This window comes from Hypomesus transpacificus, chromosome 4 (genome assembly GCF_021917145.1).
Source record: "Hypomesus transpacificus isolate Combined female chromosome 4, fHypTra1, whole genome shotgun sequence".
In the NCBI taxonomy this organism is placed as follows: Eukaryota; Metazoa; Chordata; class Actinopteri; order Osmeriformes; family Osmeridae; genus Hypomesus; species Hypomesus transpacificus.
In genome coordinates, this window is record NC_061063.1 from 4,681,055 (window position 1) to 4,705,022 (window position 23,968).

At 54.4% G+C, this 23,968-nt stretch overlaps 1 protein-coding gene across 4 annotated transcripts in view; it reads left to right on the top strand.

The window, feature by feature from the left end:
- Positions 1-23,968, top strand: part of phf14 (PHD finger protein 14) — a 49,293-nt gene that overhangs the window by 13,028 nt on the left and 12,297 nt on the right. For 2 of the 4 annotated variants that reach the window (XM_047018853.1, XM_047018854.1), the window contains exons 8-16: positions 491-637; positions 821-1,091; positions 1,602-1,708; positions 3,049-3,144; positions 6,563-6,669; positions 7,008-7,139; positions 9,200-9,350; positions 13,267-13,326; positions 13,523-13,644. In XM_047018853.1, coding sequence (XP_046874809.1) covers positions 491-637; positions 821-1,091; positions 1,602-1,708; positions 3,049-3,144; positions 6,563-6,669; positions 7,008-7,139; positions 9,200-9,350; positions 13,267-13,326; positions 13,523-13,644 — 1,193 coding nt within the window. Of the gene's footprint in view, positions 1-490; positions 638-820; positions 1,092-1,601; positions 1,709-3,048; positions 3,145-6,562; positions 6,670-7,007; positions 7,140-9,199; positions 9,351-9,650; positions 12,031-13,266; positions 13,327-13,522; positions 13,645-15,050; positions 15,532-23,968 lie in introns of those variants that run through there. The other 2 variants (XM_047018855.1, XM_047018856.1) reach the window with 2 other exon arrangements.

Consider the following 23,968-nt stretch of genomic DNA (forward strand, 5'->3'; position numbering starts at 1 on the left):
AAGTGCCTTCTCACCGAAATCCACTTAATCCAGTCAGCTGTGCAAAAGGCCCCTATCAACAGGTAAGAACGCTGATAGCATCCACCCCAGCACCTTAAGCCTAAACGGTTCTGGGGGAGCCAGGAGCTTGGAAATGGCTGTGCCTTTTTGTGTGTTTTTTCTTATTCTGGACTGTGTGGTAGAAGAAAAGGAATGTAGAAAACGCCCTGCTAGAATTTCATTGGACCAGTGACCAGTCATTTGGAAGCGGGAAATGAAGGCTTGCCTTGGCCCTCATTTGATTTGTATTCAGTTTTTACATGACAGTTTATTTTAAGTCCAGGTTTGTTCCCGTCATTGTTTCCCAGAAAGGAATGACATTTTGTCTACAGAAATATTGCATCTCTACCATGAAATGACTCTTGTACTTGTGGTGCAAGTGCAGGTTGCATTCCAAGGCATCGTTTCAAAATGGCGGCCCATGTTTGGACACGTGTCTCTATGATTCCAGGACATCGCCGACCCTTTCTTCGCCTACTGCAAGCAGCACGCGGACCGCTTCGACAGGAAGTGGAAGAGGAAGAACTACCTGGCGCTCCAGTCGTACTGTAAGGTGTCACTGCAGGAGCGGGAGAAGCAGCTGGCGCCCGAGGCACAGGTCAGAGGTCACGCCTGCCATCCGCCCAGTCTGCTTAGGTTCTAGATCATCTCCCCCAAAAAACGGGGACAATAAAGTTACCCTCCGTCGTGAATTCCACCGTGAATGGACCCGATGACGCCGAGGTTTTTTCGTAGCTCCAGTTTTATGATGTGTCTTTGGGGGGGATCTGTCCTTCCGCAGGCCCGCATCACCACGCGCCTGGAGCAGTACCGGGCCAAGGCGGAGCTGTCGCGGAACACGCGGCCCCAGGCCTGGGTCCCCCGCGAGAAGCTGCCCCGGCCCCTGACCTCCAGCGCCTCGGCCATCAGGAAGCTGATGAGGAAGGCCGAGCTGATGGGCATCAGCACGGACATCTTCCCGGTGGACACCTCCGACATCAGCGCCAGCGTGGACGGCCGCAGGAAGCACAAGCAGCCCGCGCTGACCGCCGACTTTGTCAACTACTACCTGGGTAAGAGAGGCTCCCGTTCAGCACCGAGCCAACCCGCATGCTCCCGTCCTCAGCACAAACCGCCTTTGTCGATATAAAATTGCTGTCATCAAAGATCACAGGAAAGGGCCTTTTCATAAAGAGCCGCCCTTTTGAAGCGCGTAGGAATCTGTTCCTGTCTCACCGGCTTTTGTCGAGTTCCTCCCTCCAGCCTCTTCAGAAAGCTGAGGGAGGGGATGTGCCAGACATATGCAGGCTCTCAGCATGTAGCTTTGCATCAAGGCATTTTCTCCCCCAAATGAATAATGATGATGCCAGATGTGGTGGGGAGACGACTGGCCCGCCGGTAACCTTGAGAACACACTCCATTAGCCCCGCCCCCCTCCCCTGCCCCCCCCCCCCCCCCCTCCCCTGCCTCCCCCCCTCCAGAGGAACGGGCCTATCTGCCATCAAAACAGTCTCTCACAGGCCTCCTCCTCCTCGATATAGATTAGGATCGTATTATTGATTTGTGGGCCCATTGCTATGCAGAGAGGAACATGCGCATGATCCAGATCCAGGACAACATCTCGGAGCAGAAGAGCCTGAAAGACAAGCTGGAGAGCGAGCAAGAGAAGCTGCACGTGGACTACAACAAGGTCAGTGGCACCCGACACCCCCCCCCCGCAGCACGCACACACCCACGCACCCAGAGACCCCCCCCCCCAACCCTGTGGGTTCTGAACGCACCGCTTCACCCTCTGACAGGCCCTGCTTGTTTAGGATCATGAATATGCAAGACAGTCAAGCCCCACCCCCCATACTCCCAGAGAAAAGTCGTATTTTTGGAAGGAAGAGAGGTTTGAGAGACTGGTAAACCCTCCTCCCCCAGCATGTGACCTCGGTGGCGGGCACGCGGGCCGCTCCGCCGGCCACGGCGAGGGGGCGGCCCCAAAGCGGAGGAGCAACAGTCAGAAGAGTTAATGTTGCGCTCAGTCTCGGGCCGCTCGTATTAGAGCGTTATTAATGGAGTGTGTGTTGCTAATTGCGCCGCTCCACTTGCTTTTACACAGCCCCGGCCTTGGGGACAGGAGGAGAGGAATGGCTGTTCAAAGTTTCACTGCGACTGATACATTTAGAATAAAAAATAATCATAAACTACTGCCAAGGTCTCTTAGCGTGTGTGAGAGGGATAGAGAGAGAAAGACGGGATAGAGAGAGCGACGGGATAGAGAGAGAGAGATAGAGAGAGAGAGAGAGAGAGAGAGAGAGAGAGACGGGAGAGAGAGATAGAGAGACGGGAGAGAGAGAGCGACGGGATAGAGAGAGAGAGATAGAGAGAGAGAGAGAGAGAGAGAGAGAGAGAGAGAGAGAGAGAGACGGGAGAGAGAGATAGAGAGACGGGAGAGAGAGAGAGACGGGAGACGGGAGAGAGAGAGAGAGAGGTGAAGGCTCATCTCTCAGATTAGGAGGAGCGTGTGGAAACGTTTGCCTTCCACCTCGTCTCCTGGCCGCCCTGATAAAGCAAAGCCCCGAGTGTTGGGCGGGGGTGGACTGGGTTTGCCATCCACATGTGCGGAGGAAGGTTCACCTCCAGTCTGGTCTCCCTCCCGGTGGGCCGGGACAGAGCTCCGCAGCTCTTATCTGCCGTCTGAGGCGCTCCTCTGATCGAGAAATGCCAAGCGCTGGGCTGTTCACTCGGCCGTAAGTGGGTCCTCTTGATGTTGCGGGTGTGGAAGTGGGAGAACAAAAGGGCTGCTAAGTGGGGGGACCTGGGGGTGGGTGTGTGCACTCCCTTTCTCTCTCTCTCCCCCCCCTGCCCTCCCCCCTCTCACTCTCTCTCCCCTCCTTCTGTCTCTATGCCCCCCCCCCTCTCTCTCTCCCTCTCCCCTCCTTCTGTCTCTATGCCTCTCCCTCCCCCTCTCACTCTCTCTCCCCTCCTTCTGTCTCGATGCCCCCCCTCTCACTCTCCTCTCTCTCCTCTCTCTCCCCCACACAGCTCTGTGAGACTCTGGAGGACCTGCAGGGCGTCAACGGAGACCTGAGGAGCCAGGGTCAGGTGTTGTGGTCCTTGCTGGGAGGCATGCTAGGCCAGGTAAGCTGTCGTCCCGCTCCCCCTCCTCCTCTCCCCCAGCCCCCCCCGTCCCCCTGCCCAGTCGGCCCTGAGCCCCAGAGCTGCCTACCAGGTTAGGGCAGAAGACCCAGCCCCATGCCCTCCCCACCAGCCCTCCATACTCCGTAATGCTTCCGTGATGGAAAGGAATCGAGATTGCCAGTAGCGACTGACACGGGCCCCTGTTGGGTCATTTGGTTGCACCATAAAAAGCTCCCCCGTTTGTAAAAAAAAAAAAAAAAAATACCTTTTCATTTGCACTAACTGATTGACCTGTCATTTGCCATGAAAGCAAACCTGGTTCCCGAGGTAAAAGCTGTCCGCTGCCATGGCAACGGCGCGGAGCCCGAGAACCCTCAGCAACGCCTCTCTTTGTTTAAAGTAGCAGGGCGGCTCTGCAGTGTTTCCCACAGATTAGAAATCTAATTGTGGCGGGGAGGGGTGGGGGTTGTCAGACCAAACAAATTAACAACAACTAACATATCATTTCTGCATTAGGCATGTAGCAACGCTAGTGCTAAACAACTATTTAACTGGTCGGCTCCATGACGCCGGGTAAGTAGCTAGCTCTTGAGACTTCTCACCAAAAGAACGAAGGGGAAACTTCGAGTACTGTAAGTCGCTCTGGATAAGAGCGTCTGCTAAATGGCTAAATGTAAATGTGAGTAAGGTACCTAGCGAAAAGTAGCCTCAACTTTCCTCGACTTTTAGCTACGGCACTGATGCTGAAGGCTCGCTGATATAGCTGTCGGTCTTACTAGAACGGCATATGTATGCATTGTTGCTAACGTGTGCTGACGTTGTGACTGTGTGCATATGTGAGAAAGACGCATGAGTGACAGAGAGACGGAGGGAGAGCAGGGGAAAGGAAATGCAGCTGAACGAATACGCTGCGTGTTTTAACCTAAATAGCGATAAAAAAAAGTTTTACGAAACGCAATGTGTGGCGGCCGGTGTTGATTCTGTGGCGCACCGCCACACATTAGTCTATGTGTGGGAAACACTGGGCTCTGAAGAGCCGACTGTCAGCCAACCAGTGGAACATGTTCACACTTAGCAGCCGTGTGAATTATTCAGCATGAGATGAAGCCGTAAACAAGCGTTGCGGGTACGTTTGAGTCAGTTCTCGCATGATGCCTGTGTTTGCGAACACGGGGGAAAAAAATGCTCTCAGACAATATTGATGAAGTGTTTGGAATCAATGTTATCTCTATTTAGACGGAATATCTAGAGAAATCAGCAGAAGTGTTGATTGAGAGCTCTTTACCAGAAGGACTTTCAGTAGGAAACAGTCTGTGTATTGTAACACCATCATAACACAGTCACTCAGCGCTCTGTCAGATGCCTGCGCGTGTGTGTGTGTGTGTGTGCGTGCCCCCTGCATGTGTGTGTGTCCCATGCTGTGATGAGGTGAGAATGAGAGCTGGTGCCTTGACAGAAAGCTACAGAAGACAAGGCCAATGTTTCTCTCTTCCTTTCTCTCTTCCATCCTTCTCTCACCTGTGTCCCTCTCCAGTTCTCACACAGACACACACACACACAGACACATCCCGTGCATGTGGTCCAAGGGAGGGCCTGTGTGCCTGGACAGAGCAGAGCGGGGGTGTCAGTGAGGAGCAGGGAGGTGTGCAGGGTGGCCCACCAGCCAGGAAAGGGTGGGGGGTCTCCACCTCACTGCCCCAGGGGCCAGCTGTACCCCTGTCCCCAGCCCTCACCCTGCAGTGACGCCTCCCTGGTCCTGAACCCCTACCCCGCCTCTATCCAGGGAGTTCAGAGCTCGTGTGGCCTCCCACACTCACCAGGTGAGCAGTGTTCCCAGGCCAGCCTCCCCTGGGGGGGCCTCGCCCCCTGGGAGGAGTCCAGGCACCGGCAGGAACACGGACACTGGGAATACGAGGACCAGCCCACTGGGGGGAGGCTGTGAAGCCTAGATGTCATCAGTCCTTCAGAAAAGCATTGACGTAAGCAGTTGAGAGAATGTATAAGATGCTTGATTAACAGTAGTGTTTGGAGGAGCGTGGGCCCCTGCAGATAGATGGTAGAGAAGGACCAGAGGCAGGGAGCGAGGCAGGAGGGGGAGGAGGCGGGAGGAGGAGGAGGCAGGAGGAGGAGGCAGGAGGAGGAGAGAGGGCAAGGAGACGAGCGGGAACGCGGGTGAATCCGCAATGACCGTCATCAATCACGTAATTAGAAACGTGCGCAGTTTAAGTAGCAACATCAGTCAAGGCGCCGTTCGCTTTTGTGTCATCTATCTGCGACATTTTCATTTCCGATTTGTCATTCCGCCACGTACATTACCACAAATTATTGATGTTCCCAAAGGGAGCCCCCGCATCCCTCCCTCGGAGCCGGGGTCCGCGTTTGGCGTCCGTGCATGATTTACTCGATGAACAACAACACCCTCCCAACTCGAGTACTGGCACTTGCAACTGGACGAGTGGAACCCAGCAGGCCTGCGGAGCCAGCAGGAAGCGCTACCTGACTGGAATGCATGGACACCTACAGCAGTGTTCCAATGGGCTGCCGCTCATGTCGTTTATGCATGTAGGCGAGCGTGCAGAACGTTCCTCCTCGGAAGGGCGCCTCAGACAGAGACCCTGGGAGGCCCCGCCGCAGTCAGCTGACGCCTTCCCCCGCTCCCACAATGCCGTCGTGTCCGTCCCCCGCGGCGACCGCGCTCCGTCTGGCTGCCACTCTGAACACGCCAGATGGCCCGGGGCCCGTCTGTCTTGGCGCCTTATTTTTAGCAAAATACCTTCAAACCCCCCTTCTCCCTGGCTCCCCCCCGCAGCTCTGATAGGTCCAGCAGGCTGATGTGAGGGTTGTCCGTATCAGTGATGGGGGCTTGTTTCCCACTGGGGGCAGGCAGACAACTGTGGTCCACCATTAGGAGATAACCCCCCTGCCCCGTAGCTCCACCCAGCCCTGCCGCCCCGGCCTCCGCCCCCCCCCCCCCCCCCACCGCGATGACCAGCGCTCCACGCTGCGGGGCCAGACTGAGCGTGCTCAGATCAGAGACGCCCCCGGGAGAAGGCTGTCTGTTTGGTGGTGGTGGTGGCGACGGGCCCTACCAGATACCAGATACGTTTTCTAATTAACCTGGACAGCAGCGACGCGGCCCCATGCTGGGCAAGGGACTGGACTCTCTCTCCGCCAACACCCCCCCCTCCCCTGAAGGACAGGCTGCCTCTCTCGCCCCCACGGCACGCCTGTCCTTCAACAGCCGCACGCGTCCGCGAGGGGGGGGGGGGGGGGGGACAGAAGTTGGAACAGCAACCAGCAGCGCTCGAGTTCAGTCCGACGACGCGCTGTGGTGTAAGCAGCTGTGTCGATGGGGGGGGTGTGGGTGGGTTTGTGTGTGTGTTTTTGAGGGGTTGGTATGTTTTTTGTTCTGCCACAGAAACTGAACTCTCCAGCTGTTCTGAGAGCCCCGAAGGAGAGGAGGCCCAGCAGGAGGGAGGGAGGAGCCTCGGGGAAGTGTGCCAACCTCCCAGACATCCTCTACAGGTAACACCAGCCCAGGGGGCCTGGGGAACCACACACCGCGCCAAGATTGATGGCAACTCCCCTCGGGCAGGGTGGAACTGTTTGACCCCATCGCTCCATGGTGGGGGGGGGGGGGGGATTCAACAAGGGGTTTGATATGCTGTGCTTTTATCGGAGGATGTTTTTCCAAAGGGGTTGTCGTTTGTCGGATCCTCTCTCCGAGTTGTGTTTGGATTCACCGTGGTGGGTGTGTGTGTGTGTTTGCGATTGCTCTCGGGTGCACCTGTGCCTATTTTCACGTGTGTGCGCGCTTGTCTGTGTGTGCACGGGCGCGTCTGTGTGTGTGTGTGTGAGTGCAGCTGTGGGATCTGTAAGAAGAACCAGGACCAGCACCTGTTGCTGCTGTGTGACACCTGCAAGCTGTACTACCACCTGGGATGCCTGGAACCGCCTCTCACACGCATGCCCAAGAAGACCAAGAACAGCTACTGGTGAGACACAGGGAGAGGGGAGACTAGCCATGCACCAGGAGCACGCACCAGACAGAGAGAGAGAGACACAGGGAGAGGGGAGACTAGCCATGCACCAGGAGCACGCACCAGACAGAGAGAGAGAGACACAGGGAGAGGGGAGACTAGCCATGCACCAGGAGCACGCACCAGACAGAGAGAGAGAGACACAGGGAGAGGGGAGACTAGCCATGCACCAGGAGCACGCACCAGACAGAGAGAGAGAGACACAGGGAGAGGGGAGACTAGCCATGCACCAGGAGCACGCACCAGACAGAGAGAGAGAGAGACAGGGAGAGGGGAGACTAGCCATGCACCAGGAGCACGCACCAGAGAGAGAGAGAGAGAGAGAGAGACAGGGAGAGGGGAGACTAGCCATGCACCAGGAGCACGCACCAGACAGAGAGAGAGAGAGACAGGGAGAGGGGAGACTAGCCATGCACCAGGAGCACGCACCAGACAGAGAGAGAGAGAGAGAGAGAGAGAGAGAGGGGCGGGGGGGAGACTAGCCATGCACCAGGAGCACGCGAGAGAGAGAGAGAGAGAGAGAGAGAGAGAGAGAGAGAGAGAGAGAGAGAGAGAGAGAGAGAGAGAGAGAGAGAGAGAGAGAGAGGATAACGAGAAGAGAGGGAAAGAGAGGAAGAAGGAAAGGAGAAGGCGAAAGATGAGGGAGGAGAAGAGTGTGTTCCATACCCAGACACCCGGACCAGAGTAGGGAGGTGAACTGACCGTCACACACACACAGTGTATCAGTGAGCCCCATGCCCTTAGAGAGCTCCCTGTCTGTTTGGCACGTGGATGAAAAGAGCACGTTGTTCACATACAGAGGAAGGCACATTGCTGTTCACCAGTGATTTGCTCACATTAAGTGTGACATTTCAGCTTGGCGCAGAGAAGGGAAACATGTAATACACACACACATATAGGCCTACACACTCACTCACGCACAGCATGATTTCCATGTCAGGAGGTGTACAGTTACTTTGTGCTTATTTCTCTATGGAAGGAATTGTGTTGTTTCTGCCACTTAGTGAGCAACTTGATACCGTTTTTTTTTGCTTTGTGGGTGCGTGTGTGTGTATGCGTGCGTGTACATGTTTGTGTGTCACAGCCAAGTCTTTGCCAGTGATTGGAGTAATTCATTTAATCCATGAATAAGAAACGCGTGATGCCGTTCTGCTTCACCGGGTGAAAATGAGACAGCATTTGAAAGATAGAATTGTGTGGTGGCCAAGTCATCCCTAATGACAGGGATCCACATGCCCAGACTGCACCCGGGCGGCAAGGTGCACGTCCTGTAACAAACACAGACACACAGAGGACACCCAAGGTGCACGTCCTGTAACAAACACAGACACACAGAGGACACCCAAGGTGCACGTCCTGTAACAAACACAGACACACAGAGGACACCCAAGGTGCACGTCCTGTAACAAACACAGACACACAGAGGACACCCAAGTTCACTCGGTGTACTTGACTTTGACTGTGAGCACACCTGTCCGAACAGGCCCGCTCGTCTGCCTGTATCGAGCGAGCCGAATACGGCGTTAGGTTTCGTTCAGATACGAGGAGCATCGTGTCAGTCGTATTCTGATTTGAAGACGTATGCTAGGACACCTCTCAGGAGAAGCAGGGCTCCAGGGTTGAGATGTTCTCACCGAGTCAGGGGGGCTTCAGAAGCTGACAGTGTCCTCTCTCTCCGTCTCTCTGTCTCTCTCTGTCTCTCTTTGTCTCTCTCTCTGTCTCTCACTCTCTCCGTCTCTCTGTCTCTCTCTCTGTCTCTCTCTCTGTCTCTCTCTGTCTCTCACTCACTCTGTCTCTCTCTCTGTCTCTCTCTGTCTCTCTCTCTGTCTCTCTCTCTCCCTCTCCGTCTCTCTCTGTCTCTCTCTCTTTCTCTCTCTCTCTCTTTCTCCGTCTCTCTCTGTCTCTCACTCTCTCTCTCTCTCTGTCTCTCTCTCTGTCTCTCTCTCTGTCTCTCTCTCTGTCTCTCTCCGTCTCTCTCTGTCTCTCTCCGTCTCTCTCCGTCTCCTTCTCCCCAGGCAATGTTCCGAGTGTGACCAGGCCAGCAGCGACGAAGCCGACATCGCCATGGAGACGTTACCAGACGGCACCAAGAGGTCCAGGAGGCAGATCAAAGGGCCAATCAAATTCATACCTCAGGACCTGTCTCCGGAGCCCAAGAAACTGCAGGTGAGAGGCACGGCCCAGCCCACTAGACTGTCCCAGTCATCACCCAGCTGCTCCTCACTCACAGCATGGTCACCCACAGCATGGTCACCCACAGCATGGTCACCCACAGCATGGTCACCCACAGCATGGTCACCCACAGCATGGTCACCCACAGCATGCTCACTCTGGTGGGAGTTAGACCACAGTCCACATTGGCCTTCTTTTTCCTTCTTTTCAACACTTAAAATTGACAGTCGGCGTCACTAATTTAGACTTAGCCTAAGAAATCAGAGTAAGTGATTGATCTGTGCTGATTGGAAGGCATCGACCCGAGCCATCGTTAGTCTCACGAGTCTTCAGAGAGGTGACCAGCCTTCCAGACAAGGTCACAGCGTGGCCACTCGACAACCCAACCGACAACACCCAGGGGCCCGGAACCACAAGTTGTGACTGTTTGATGATGTCATGTGTCTGAGAGTGGAGCTGGGAGGGCTGTGGACACGTTCCACTGAGACAGCTGAATGGAGAATTGAAGACGGAAGAAGCGACCCCAACCTCGTCTCCTACAACGTAACAGGATAAAAGCCTGTGTGTGTGTGTGTTATGGTGTGGCGAGGCTGGGTTAATCCGCTGTTGCCGGGTAAGCCTGCACGTGCCGGGCCCATCCAGGAGCCCCGTGGCTGTGAGCCGCTGGGCTGTGCCCCCCCCCCCCCCCCCCCCCCTACCGTCCTGTCTGTCAGCTGGGAGGAGCAGAGCGAGATAGGGACGCTACCGTGTCTGTCCTCATGGATCCCACTTATCTGTCCCCTCCATACCCCTGATCCTGCGATACTCCCGCCCAGCCGCCCAGCCCCTCCTCCCTCAAGGAACACCCGATACTCATCGGGCTCCGACAGCCTGTACTCTTTTTTGGGGGGGTGTGTGTCTTTTGCGCCCTCCTTTGTATTAAGACACTGTCAATAACTCCCAGCCCCCTCCTCTCCCCCGCCTCAGTACGTCTGGGGAGCCCTAGTCCTTCCGTGCACTCTCGCTGCTCCTGAGAGAGAGAGAAAAGGCCTTCCTCAATAGAAATGACACATACAAATAAAAAATAAAAACCTGTTAATCTTTTTTTCCTTTTCACATAAAAAAAAAAAAGAAATAAAATAGCCCTGAAGACGTGCTGTCTCGAGGCGTGTGTGCTTGTGTGTGTGTGCGTGTGTGTGTGTGCGTGCCAGAGGAGTAGCAGCAGGCCTCGTCTGGGTTCATGTGTTTTCTCCGTCAGCTCCCTCCTGCCCACCAGTCTGCAGAGGACCCTGCTGGAGTACCAGAGGGATTAAGCGGCTTTTCTGATTTCTCTCTCTGCCTCGTCCGCCCTGGTCCACCAGCTTCAATGCAGCATTTATCTTCAAATGCAAGGCGCACGGTGGCAGGCGCTGAAAGGGCCCTGCTTTGCATTTTTAATGCTTTTACCAGGGCGCCCTCGCTGGCACTGCTCTAAAGCTCTGTTCCACTTTATCAGGGTTGGTTAATCGACCTCCCGCCGGCCTCCCTCTCCCTCTCTCTCTGTGTGTGTGTGTTTCTTCTGTGCGTGTGTGTGGGGGGGACCACGCTCTGGGGTGACATGGCCAAGTGTCACATGAAACATGGACATCTCTGGTCTTTGTTCTGTCCCTCCACTGTGTGACCCTGCTCAAGGATCACCTCGAAATCACACGAGGACACTGAAATATTTATTATATTTTTAAGACATCTTATATATAATCTATACAGTGACTTGTTGCAACTAAAATCACCTAGTACATCCTAACCAGCGACAATCTAGATCAATACACACTCTGCACTCCCCCTGCAACACTGCTGGGCAATCAGACTGGAGCCTCCCATATGAACATGATGTCATTAGTCTACTGAGAGTCATGAAAATGTAGTTGCTACATCTAGTTAGTGCTAGGGCCTGTGGTCCGTTAATTATTCCAGTCCAGTATGAAATGATTCATGGTTGTTAAAGATGCAATGGTGTACTTAATTAAAAGATTGATTCTGCACAGTTTTAAATGTAATTTCCTCACCTGTGCAGAGCTTGTGATTAGGTGTGTGTGTGTTTCGCTTGAGTTTGCATAGCATTGAGCTCTAATATAGATCTGTGTTGATCTTTTCCTGGCCTTTAATAGATTACCTAAAAAGAATCTGCAGTAATGGAGAAATAATGCAACAAACGTCCTCCCTTTGTTTGGTGGAGCTGTTGTGAAGGAAGTGACGAAGGTCTTCCAGACCCATTTGGCAATGTTCTTGCAGTTAGCGTTTATAATAATAAGTGTTCCATCTGGCCAAGTGGTGGCGAGCCAAAGGCGACAGATGGAATTGTTTTCCCAATCTGTTTAAATATGTTGACCATTCCCCTACTCCCCCTTAGAACCCAAACCAAAAAAGACCGTCAGGGACTTGTGTTGACCCGTGTGTTATATCCCAACTCCCTCAGACGCAACTCCTAACCTGCCTCTGGTAGGTCGTTCAGGGCTTCAGCTTGGACCTCTTGAAGCATGTTGACAACGGAACCTGGGTGTGTGTGTGTGTGTGAGAGAGAGAATGTGTGTCTTGGATGATGAATCCCCCATGGCCTTGGCATGTTCACCAATCCAGCTGAGTCCATCAGCATGCCCTGCTGCTGGGTTGGGCCCTCCTGTGCCTGTCTGCCTGTCTGTCTGTCTGCCTGCCTGCCTGCCTGCCTGCCTGCCTGTCTGCCTGCCTGTCTGCCTGTCTGTCTGTCTGCCTGTCTGCCTGTCTGTCTGTCTGCCTGCCTGCCTGCCTGCCTGCCTGCCTGTCTGCCTGTCTGCCTGCCTGTCTGTCTGCCTGCCTGCCTGCCTGCCTGCCTGCCTGTCTGCCTGCCTGTCTGCCTGTCTGCCTGCCTGTCTGCCTGCCTGCCTGCCTGCCTGCCTGCCTGTCTGCCTGCCTGCCTGCCTGCCTGCCTGCCTGCCTGTCTGTCTGCCTGCCTGTCTGCCTGCCTGCCTGCCTGCCTGCCTGCCTGCCTGCCTGCCTGCCTGCCTGCCTGCCTGCCTGCCTGCCTGCCTGCCTGCCTGTCTGCCTGCCTGTCTGCCTGCCTGCCTGTCCATCAGTCTGGAGGATCTGTTGGGTCGTGGACAAAGACATGTCACCTCTTAGAAATAGGACCAGCTGGGCCCAGCATGAAGGATGGGATTCATCCAGAGCAGGCCCACGAGAACCCCATTCTCTCACTGCTCAGTACATGTGCAGGTCCACTCTCTGTTGGTACACAAGCGTTTGACCCACTACTGAATAAAACAAGTGAATGAGACCATAATGTGCTTAAAACAACAATATTACCATCCACACATGTAGCAACACACCCACATGCCACTTACTGTAAAGTCAATACAACTCTTTATTTCACAATTACATTTAAATTTGGCAGCAGCAATTTGATTTCCATAAAACTGCAGCACCGCTTGCTGAACTGGCTTTTTAGTCTCAAAGGTGTAACTTTGTGTTGGGAACCATCTGTTCCGAGATGTGGATGACTTCCTCTCTGTCAGTAGCAATGTCAGTCTGGATCCCAAGCAGCAGCCAGTCAGACCTGGAGCTCCTACTTACCAACACGTTCCCTCTCATCTGTTTGGAGAACACTGTCTGTCTGCCTGTTGAAGTAGGACACGTCGTTACAACATGACAATGACACTATCGTGACGGCAGACTCGAGCCGGACAAATCAATGTGCAAATTCTCGGACTTTCTCGTGATTCATTTGCTGCTGTTTTGTGCCCCCTTTGAATTTGAATTCAAATGCTTTTTACGTCATGTCATTGTTTATTAACTGATGTTGAGAGGGGCACTTCATTTTCTTTTGAGAAAGGGGCTCAAGCCCCCAGAGCCCCCCCCCGCCCCTTCTGCACCTCCCTGGGTCTGGGGTGAAAGAGTGACAAGGTTGTGTGTTCCACAGAGAACCAGAGGACAGAAGAGGAAGAGAGTGTCCATCTGTGAAGATGATGACAAGACTGAGGTACAGATCCTTGTCACAAACATTCCCACCCTCTCCTTGGCTAATCCCCCGCCACGGTCTCGCCCCAGCCACATCCACCTTAGGGGGAGAATGTTACCTTGTTCTCCTGCCATCATGGTGTTGACATGCCTACTGCCCCCATCCACACCCACACCAACACACACGACTACCGTTCTAATCCTCCCTGTTTCCATAGGAACCGCCCCAGCGGGAGCGTCGCCAGCGTCAGGCTGCCCTGCAGAAGAAGCCCAAGGCCGACGACACCAGGACCGACTGCACCACCTGCCAAGGACCGGGCGATAACGAGAACCTAGTGAGGTGAGTGACCACATGTCGGTGGGGGGCCCTCTTACATAGCCTGTTCAAGGCAGGCAATGTCCCGCCTCTTCACCGCCTCCCTGTTCTGTGTAGATCAGACATACATGGAATGGTAAATCCACTGCTGTGTAAAAGAGAGAGCCGGCAGGGCGGGACCACACATAGCAGGTCTTCTTTGGGGCAATATTGCGTGATCTCTGTATAGAAGGGGCTGTGTTTGCACTTGGTCAAGGGGGGACAACTCGCGTGGGACATGGGGGGGGGGGGGGGGGGGGGGGGGGGGGGGGGCACCACCATATCCTCCTGATGATTAAAGTTCAGTCTTCATTAGGCCGTGGCCGCCTTCCCCCTGCAGAGGGGGGGAGGGTTGGGGGGGCTAGCCACTTCCCAGGCCACCTCTATTGAGCTGCCACATACATTTGGCCAGTTCATTAAGACGTAATGGATACGCTGGATTTTTTGGTCCTCTCGGGTGACTCGCACCTTTAACAAGACCTACCTGTGACATCACTGCATCCTCTCGCCCAATCCCAACCTCCCCGCATTCATTCATTCACGGTAATAACTGATTATTTATCACCTGTGATATCGTGGCCTCAACTGTGGACTAAACTGTGTTGAAGCAAAGGCACATATTTGTTACCTTGTGGTGTGCAAACTGTCACTGGCTCGGGGGGGGGGGGGGGGGGGGCGGGGGGGCTCAAATATAGCAGCTACAATAGATGTCAGCCAGATGTTTCTACACGTGTGTTTTTGTGGTGGTGGTGGTGGTGGTGGTGTTTAGCTCTAGTGGGCCCTAGGCCTGATGTGACGAGCCAGTGTTACAGGGTGACAGTGTTACAGGGTGACAGTGTTACAGTGTGACAGGGTGACAGTGTTACAGTGTGACAGTGTTACAGGGTGACAGTGTTACAGGGTGACAGTGTTGCAGGGTGACAGTGTTGCAGGGTGACAGTGTTACAGGGTGACAGTGTTACAGGGTGCCAGTGTTACAGGGTGCCAGTGTTCCAGGGTGACAGTGTTCCAGGGTGACAGTGTTCCAGGGTGACAGTGTTACAGGGTGACAGTGTTACAGGGTGACAGTGTTACAGGGTGACAGTGTTACAGGGTGACAGTGTTACAGGGTGCCAGTGTTACAGGGTGCCAGTGTTCCAGGGTGACAGTGTTACAGGGTGACAGTGTTCCAGGGTGACAGTGTTACAGGGTGACAGTGTTACAGGGTGACAGTGTTACAGGGTGACAGTGTTACAGGGTGCCAGTGTTACAGGGTGACAGTGTTCCAGGGTGACAGTGTTCCAGGGTGACAGTGTTACAGGGTGACAGTGTTACAGGGTGACAGTGTTACAGGGTGACGGTCAGGCTGTGAGGTGTGCTGCCCTGACTCTTTCTATCTTTGCGTTGCACAGGTTGTGAGAGCCGGGGCAGCCAGCTCAGCCAGCCCCCCTACCCTCCCCCGTACACACTGGGGACAGATGACCTTAGACACAGAGAGAGGCTAATTCAGGCGCTGGAAGGATGGCAGGCCGGGGGGGGGACGGGGGGCAGGAAGTACCCCACCCCCGATGGACACCTGACCCGCGGCTGTCCAATGACACTTGAGGGAGAGAAGAGAGAGCGCGCGATGAACCCGAGGAGTCCAGACCCTTTGAACTTTCTGTTGAGTGGACGGGGGCTTGGTTATGGGATTGTGACCGTACTCTCCCTGTGGACTGCAGACTTTGGAAAGATTCCCGACCCAAGATCCCTTCCTGAGTTTAGCTCCTATCAGACGCTACGCCAATGCTCCCTCGTATCCCTCATCCTTCATGGGCAGCCTGGCTCTCTCTCTCTGCCTCTTTTTTTCCCCTCTCCCTCACCCCCCTCCCTCCCTCTCTCTCTCTCTCTCTCTCTCTCTCTTCTCTCGGTCTCTCGCTGTGTATGTCTCTCTCCCTCCCTCTCCTCCTCCTCCTCCCCTGTCTCTCAGTGTCTCTCCAGTGAAGGTGGTCTGTCTCTCTCTAGTCATCGCTCCATCTCTCCTTCATTGGGAGTCATCTCCACGCTGCCCTGCGGCCCCGAGTCCCTCCTCTCCTCTCCCCGGCTCTCTCTGTCTCTTTCTCATTCCCCGCGCCGGCATCGCTCCTTTGACCTCCCCCGCAACTTATCATCCCCTCCAATCAGTGGTATTGACTAAAGTCATCTGGGCCCCAATCACCCTGTGTTTCCAGCGTAAATGCCTTTAATTGCAGATGCACTTGAACTTCAGCTCCAGTCTCCCAGTGTTGTGTTGTGCCGTAGAACTTTCTAGAGAAGAAGGAAAAGACGAGATACTGTATCATATGTAGGAACAGCGAAGCCCTAGAGCATTCCATGCGCAACATAGCAACCGTCCTCCCAGGTGTTGTCATGTGTGTAGCCTAGCGACGTCACAGTTACACGGGTCATAGTAGTAACGTGCAGTTGTAACGAGGAAGTAGCCGTAGAGGTACTTGTAATGTCGGTGTGAGTGTCCATGTCGAGGGGCTTTACGACAGGAGGTCCTCCTTTTCGGCGTGTTTGTAACTTGCCAGTTGACGTGACACCTCCTCAGTAGCAGCCCTGCTCTCGTCCCCGGGGTCCCCCGTGCCCCCAAGTCACTGCCTGTCAGCTCTACAGCTGCCTCCTGGCCTGTCAGGCTGCCTGACGTGTGTCACTGCCCCCTCCTCCTCCCCCTCATCCCAGCCTCAAGCCCCCCCTGTCATTCCTCCGCCCAGCCTCAAGCCCCCCCTGTCATTCCTCCGCCCTGCCCGGAGCCCCACATAGGCTGGCCTCTGGGAGCACCCTCCAGCTCCAGATACTGCTAGCGTCTTCTGGAGAACCCTGCCACATATCCCAGTGGTCCTCCTGAGGAGATGCAGAGGTCGCTGTGTAGGTTGACCCCCCCCCCCCCTGACTCCTCTTTGCCATGTCACCCCCTCCCCCCCCCTCTAGCACCCCTCCATACACAGCCGTGGAAAAGGAAGAAGAGCAAGCCTGCTTCTCTCACACACACTACAGACATTGTCCCTCTGCATGGCTGGTTTGAACCAATAGGTCTGTGCCGTGGTCCTAAGCGACTAATATGTGATGTGTTCCCTTAGAGTGTTTAATCCTGATAGCTGATGTGTCTCGTGTACGCCGTATACAGTATTTATTGAAGAGGTCTACTGTCTCTTGTGCTCGTTCTTTTGATGTGCCTACATACTTGATTATTCTCACTGAAGCCTTTTTTTAATGTCGTAAATGGAATTGACCTTTTTTTCTTCTTTTTTTTATGAACCCCATATTTATTCACGAGGTACATATTTGTTTACAGACATGTCTTGCGTGTGATTGTTTCTGAGACTAATATTGTGTGAGACATAACTGTTTTATTGTGTGAACGTCACCGCTCCTCCATGTGTACAGAGCGTGTGTGTGTGTGTGTGTGTGTGTGGTCACCAGGCCTCTGGCCCCTCTCACTCCCAGCATCACGTGAGCTCTAATAAACTCTTGACTTTTTTCACCTTATTGCCGCAGTGATAAATGAGTGTCAGCGAAGCAAATTAATTGTTCCTGAAAGGCGGTGGCGGCGGTCCAGTTGTGCGTCCGCCGCCCTCTGTCACCACTGATTTATCACCCGGGAAGAGCCCCCGGTCTCTGGGTCGGCCCAGGAAGAGAGAGTGGGTGGAGGATGGGCTCTCACTGCACAGAGATGATCTGTTTATCTCAGTCCAGGTACTAGCATAACCCCCCCTCCCCCCTTTGCTCTTTCTACGTGTCTCTCACACCATAATATCATCAAGTTCCTTTCTCCGTATTCCTCCCCTGTCCCTCTCTCACACACTCACACACACACACACTTTTAACACGGTCGCACACAAACGCAGCCAAATACACCAAGAGGAGGAGATAATAGAGAATAGAGAGGCTTCCAGGGACAATCTGGTTAACAGCATAACAAATACCTAGTGTGTCTGGCAGCGTGGAGGACGGCAGCGATGCAGCCAGCACTCCTGCATCCACTGAACACAGAGAGAGAGAGGCTGCTGCTGGGGCCGGTCAGAGAGAAGGAGAGAGGCTGGGGCCGGTCAGAGAGAAGGAGAGAGGCTGGGGCCAGTCAGAAGGAGAGAGGCTGGGGCCAGTCAGAGAGAAGGAGAGAGGCTGGGGCCGGTCAGAGAGAAGGAGAGAGGCTGGGGCCGGTCAGAAGGAGAGAGGCTGGGGCCGGTCAGAGAGAAGGAGAGAGGCTGGGGCCAGTCAGAGAGAAGGAGAGAGGCTGGGGCTGGTCAGAGAGAAGGAGAGAGGCTGGGGCCGGTCAGAGAGAAGGAGAGAGGCTGGGGCCAGTCAGAAGGAGAGAGGCTGGGGCCAGTCAGAGAGAAGGAGAGAGGCTGGGGCCAGTCAGAGAGAAGGAGAGAGGCTGGGGCTGGTCAGAGAGAAGGAGAGAGGCTGGGGCGAGAGACACCCCCACGCCCCCAGGTCTCTGAGAGATGGAACCAGCGCAGCGTGGCGATCTGTAAATGCCCCCCATCCCTCACCGTCCCGCCCCGGGGCCCGCTGAGAGCAGGCGGACACACAGAGCCCTGCTCCAGCTGGGATCTTGTCTCGGGACGAGACAGGGCCAACGATTGAGGGAGACAGAAGGAGAGGGAGATGGAGGAAGACAGAGGATGGAAGGAGGGAGGTTCTGGAAGAGCAGTAACCTTTCCGATGATGAGTGCGTTTCCCATTACTGATCCTGACACGGGATCCGGGGGAAATGATTTAATGGCGGTATTTTGTTTTTGCTGACTTCACCCTTCTACCCCCCCCCCTTCCCTCCTCCCCCCATTAAGAGAGAGAGAGAGAGAGAGTGCAGACGCTCGGGCTGTGTGGGAAGACTGGCCAAGCAACTCCAATCTATTACTCCCCAGGCCTGTTCCATCCCCACTGGTCCCTCTGCAGTGCGGGGCCGCTCGGCTTACTTCCTGGATGCGCCCAGCTCCTTCCTCTCTTCCTCCGCCCGACATTCTCCCCCCCTCACGTCCTCCCTTTCAGCAGGGACGGCACAGGGCCTCCTCCCCTCCGCCCGTCTCTGCGACCACACCGGAGCTGCCTCAAATCCTAAACAGTGCTCTGTTTTCCCCTGCACATGCTCTGCAGTCAGGGAGGAGTTGATGTGCGGCAGGCTGCCTGTGCTGCTGTGTGTCGAGGGGCCTGTGCCAGGCTGGCCGGGGCCGGGACAGAGGGCTGGAGCTGTGCTTGGGTCAGGGGCGGAGGAAGGGAGGCACCCTCAGCAGAGCGCAGAGGGGACGGAACCTCTGCCTGCCTGCCTGCCTGCCTGCATGCCCCCCTCCAGAGCCTAGTTCACTGAGGCCCCCTGCTGGCAGACTAGGGGAACAGCAACCTCACGCTCTTCCAGGTGAGGTAGAGCCGCCCCCCGTCCCCCCGTCCCCACCCCCCCCGGCCCGTCCCATCGGTGAATGAATTGTGTCCTAATGAGCTAATGAAGGCAGTGTCCATGGCAGGGGTCTCACTCCAGGACATGGCTCCAGCTGCCCATTCATTACCCCCCCCCCCACCCGCTCCTCCCTCTTGTAAAACAATGGCTCTTTAATAATGTCGCAGCGCCCCAACAGTAAATCAAAGAGTGGGAGGCGAGGAAAGGCTGATAATCCACTCCTTTCCTATAGAGAGGATTCGCAGAAAAAGCCACCAGTGCACTCTGTCATGGACAGAAGTCAATGGCTGAGTGCTTTGTGCCATATTGATCCTTGTCACGTGGCCCCCTCCCTTGGTCATTCCGCTGCCCTCTTGCGATAAATTCTCCTGCCTTGTTTTCGGCCGCCAACCACTCAAGCCACCGGGCAGACGAGAGAAGAAGTTTGGAGGACGCGAGCCGTCTGTCGATACTTGTGGCCACAGAGCGGGTTGTCAGGCAATCTGCAACACACCCTCCTGCTGGCTGGTTCAATGTGTTGTCATGAGGCGTTGGTTGGCCATGTCGACATGCTGAATACTTGGGTCGATACTTTGGGGCAGCGGTGCTGCTTGTACGGCAGTGATAGCGTGCGCCTGACGACGGGAGGCAATGAACAGATTGTTTTTTGTTTTTAAGGCCTACTCGGAACCTGTCTGCTTCTAGCTAATCCACACGAATGCTAATCAAAATTGGCAAGCAGATTCTGCCTCGGAAAACAAGTAAACAACATTTAATTACAAGCCACTCCACTAATCTCTTTGCGATTCTGCCTATTGAGGAAGTGTTTTTCCTCCTTATCAGATGTAGGTGCAGCACTGCCCCTCGTGATTGGCTGCATGCACTGCCCCTCGTGATTGGCCGCATCACTGATTCCTTGGAACGGCATCCTGGAGACATCTTAAGTGGATATTTTTCCATCTGTTTGGTGTTTTGGTGTTTGGTTTTACATGTTGGAAAGTAGAGCACACTATTTCAAGTCTAGGACAGCTCAGCCTCACCTCACCTCGCTGGACGACCAACAAGTAGTTGACTCCCTCCACCTCTTACACAGACTGCGTCACAATTAAACAGCTCTAATTCCTCTGTTTTTCCTTAATATCCAATTATAACTCAACCCCTCAACTTCACTGTGGTCTGACTCCAAACCTCTAGCTGACAGAACGGTTGATGATTCAAATAACATTCGCTCCTCCTCGTCTGCGTGCGAGCCCACAGCCCTCCCCAGCAAGACCCTCTGACTTCCGTCCCCTCTAATCCCCTGATCGGGCAGAGTGTCACATCTGTGGTGCGTGTGCTTTCATGGAGAGTGAGGAGTATGAGAGGAAGAGTAGACTGGGGACTGGGAAAAGACCCCTTGGGGACACGCACGATGCAGGTCCCACTGTGTGAGTGTGTGTGTGTGTGAGAGAGAGAGAGAGAGAGAGAGATAGGGTGTGTGGGTGGGTGGGTGCTTAAAAGGGAGCAGATCGAGCCCAGCTCAGACACCCGGGGCAGCTGGGGGTGAGGTTCCCTGGCGGGGGACGTGCGGAGGGGCGCGGGCGGCCCTGGAGCCCTCCACGGAGATTAAACACCAGATGAAAGAGGATACAAGTCTCCAGCAGAGCGGGACATGTGTAGCGGACACAACAACAAAAACAATCAATCGTGTCCCTTCCCCTCCCCAACCTCATGCCCAATAAGATTACATCAATCAATAACCTCTCTTATGAGTGATTGGATTGTGTGCTTCCAGAGGAGGGGGGCGGGGTGGGGGTGGCTGCTCAATTTTCCCAATGATTAAAGCGTAGCCAAATTGCTTTGATAAGATCAAGGACCTTGCTGTGACGGGGCCGTGAGGGCAGTGTGGGGAGCTGATAGAGGTGGCTGCTGGTGTACCAGAGAGCCAGTGGAGAGATCCAGGGGACTGTGGACATCACATAGCTTAACTCACTTATCCAGTCAGGACCTCAGCCTTAGTCCCTGGCAGAGGCTCGTCCTCGGAGGCCAAGGTCTCGATGCGTGGGGCTACGCCTTGATGTTTGGCACATTCTCATGTGCACGTCAGCTGACGTAATGCAGTTAGCCCCTTCTTGAACGCCGGTGGAAAACATACGTGTCGTCATTTGGAATTCCAATTAACTGTACTCACAGCCTCCCCCCCCTCCCCGGGCCCCGCATCACTGAGCAGTGTTTTAATTCAAAGATGTGCGGCGCGATACAACAACAAACGTTACAATAGGTTCATTACGGTAAAGTAATTAAAGAAGTGAGCGGCAAATTGTGTCCCACTCGGCTTCTAAAACAGCCCAGCTCCCTGGGAGCTGGAGCAGGGTGCTGCTGGAGCAGGGTCTTGGGGTCACTCCAGCAGGGGAGCTGGAGCAGGGAGCTGGGGTGACTCAGGCAGGGGAGCTGGAGCAGGGTGCTGGGGTGACTCAGGCAGGGGAGCTGGAGCACTGGAGCAGGGAGCTGGAGCAGGGTGCTGGGGTGACTCAGGCAGGGGAGCTGGAGCACTGGAGCAGGGAGCTGGAGCAGGGTGCTGGGGTGACTCAGGCAGGGGAGCTGGAGCACTGGAGCAGGGAGATGGAGCAGGGTGCTGGGGTGACTCAGGCAGGGGAGCTGGAGCACTGGAGCAGGGAGCTGGAGCAGGGTGCTGGGGTGACTCCTGCAGGGTGCTGCTGGAGCAGGGAGCTGGGGTGACTCCTGCAGGGGAGCTGGGCTTCGCGGCCCATTTTCCTCCTTCTCCTCGGAGATTCATGGGGAATCAATCAGGGGGGGGTCTGTGTTCAACAATAGGAGCGTGCTCATTAGTGTTGCACACACACTTGTGGTCATTTGTCTTCTTTTCACAGGATGGCCACTGTTTTGTTGTTGAGGGTCTGTGTTCCCTCAGTAGATGTACCGGCTCAGCCCGTCAGTGCTGATGTAGACCTTGTGTGTGTGTGTGTGTGTGTGTGTGTGTGTGTGTGTGTGTGTGTACAGTGTGTGCGAGAGCAAAGAAAGTGTGTGTGTGTGGGTGTGTGCAGCCACACCCACCTGTGTAGACAGATCTTTGCTAAAAAGTAACAGCTGCTAAACCCGGCCTCTGGAACTAGTAAGACAGCAATTAGCCCATGCAGGCCAGTGCCATGTCACTGAGCATACTAAATCCACCGTAGTTAGAGTGTAACTAGTATATATGCTCACCATTTGTTAGTCCCTATATTCATCACTTCCTTGTCTACATATTTGTTTTGCTATGTGTTTATAGGTCTTACTTTCTACCCCAAACCAGCTCATTTGTACTCGATGACTTAAGACAGCTATGTTTCGAATCAAGCGCATCACTGGTCAGCTGTTCCACTAACGAGTGACTGGGGACATCTATCCAAGCATTTAATATGACTTGAGCGAAGCAGCGCTTTCCTCTGAACGGCCCTTTATTCCTTTTATTTTTGGGTCCCCCCCCCCCCCCCTTACTTTCAAGGGAGATCATGTAATAGAGCCTGCTCTGAGTTGACAGTCTGTCGCCGAGGGCAGCCCGTTTCTTCATTGCCCTGTCATTGTGAATATGTGGTGGAGATACTGAGGGGAGCTCAACTCCCACAGACAGAGACCCAATGCAAAAGACGTGCTATGTGGAATGAATTGGCAATCACACTGATAAATGAATGTGGTTGGGTTCCACCTCTGGGGGCTCAAAGAGGGATCCCTTCCTCCACGGGAGATGAACTTCGAGCACAGGTACACGTGAACATCCTTTGGCTACATTTACCACGTTAACGGTGTTGGAATGGGGAAGATTCCCATCATGGCCTTTCAGTATAATGTGTTTTCAGATTATTTCTGGTTGTGCCTCGTACCGATGACAGTCCACCGAAATTACGAGCGTGAGGTGTCGTGAGCCAGGGCCAGATTCCACAAGTCCCACCCTCCTCAGTCTTCTTTGTACATCATCACAACCAATGAAACACTGTCCACCATGACTCTTAACAGCCACAATCAATTTGTAGGCGCCGTGAATGATCACCTATTGATTTCCCACAAAGGCATGTTTATTCTATCGACAGAGAAAAGGAGGGCTTTGTATTCCAACTTGGTAGGAGCTGGTGAGAGTTTAATGATGTGGGGCCTCGTTAGCGGCACTGCCTGTGAGTCATCACCTTTGCGGTACTGCAGAATGAAAGAACGGGTGCTGTTTGTCCAGGCAGTCTTCTAATTGGTCTCGCTAGTCAGCCCATTCCATTGACAGAATATGCATAAATGTACATTATTCAACCCAGAAATGTATTTCTCATACACTACCCTTGACTCTGAGAAGAGAGCCAGGGCACTTTCCTCTAGACTCCTACAACACGTTGTTGGTTGAGACAACTGCCGCCTAGTTTGCGTCTGTTTCCCAGGTCAGAGGGGATTTATTTCTTCTGGGGCGGCCGTCTTCCTTCCTCATTAGAGGGGAAATGTGGACCCAGCCTTTCTGCCATCAGAGGGAGACTCTGGAAGATTCCGCTGTGAAAAGGGCTCGTCTGACAGGGGGTGACAGGTTCACTTCTCGACACGCATACCGGGACTCAAACCCAGAGTAGCTGTGCCTGTACCCTGCTCCTTAGCGGTGTCTGGATCCACTTTTTAGACAGATTTACTGCTTTATTAGAGAGCGACGCAGCAACCCAAACATCCACGGTTGGATCCTAGATTTATCGGATTCTGGGGAGAGATTTGGGGCTTGTTAGTAGCATGCGAGGCCGCTTCCCCGTCCCTCACTTGTTCACAGCGTCGTCGTCCACCACACACAGGCAGTGTTGACTGACCCCTGTGGCCCAAGTCAAGGACACCAAGGACGTCCCACTTCAGGAGAGCCGACAGGCATTTGTCTGAAGCTCATATCTGTCAGTCCCGCGATACTAACCACCGCCCATGTAAGGCCGTGATCATGGC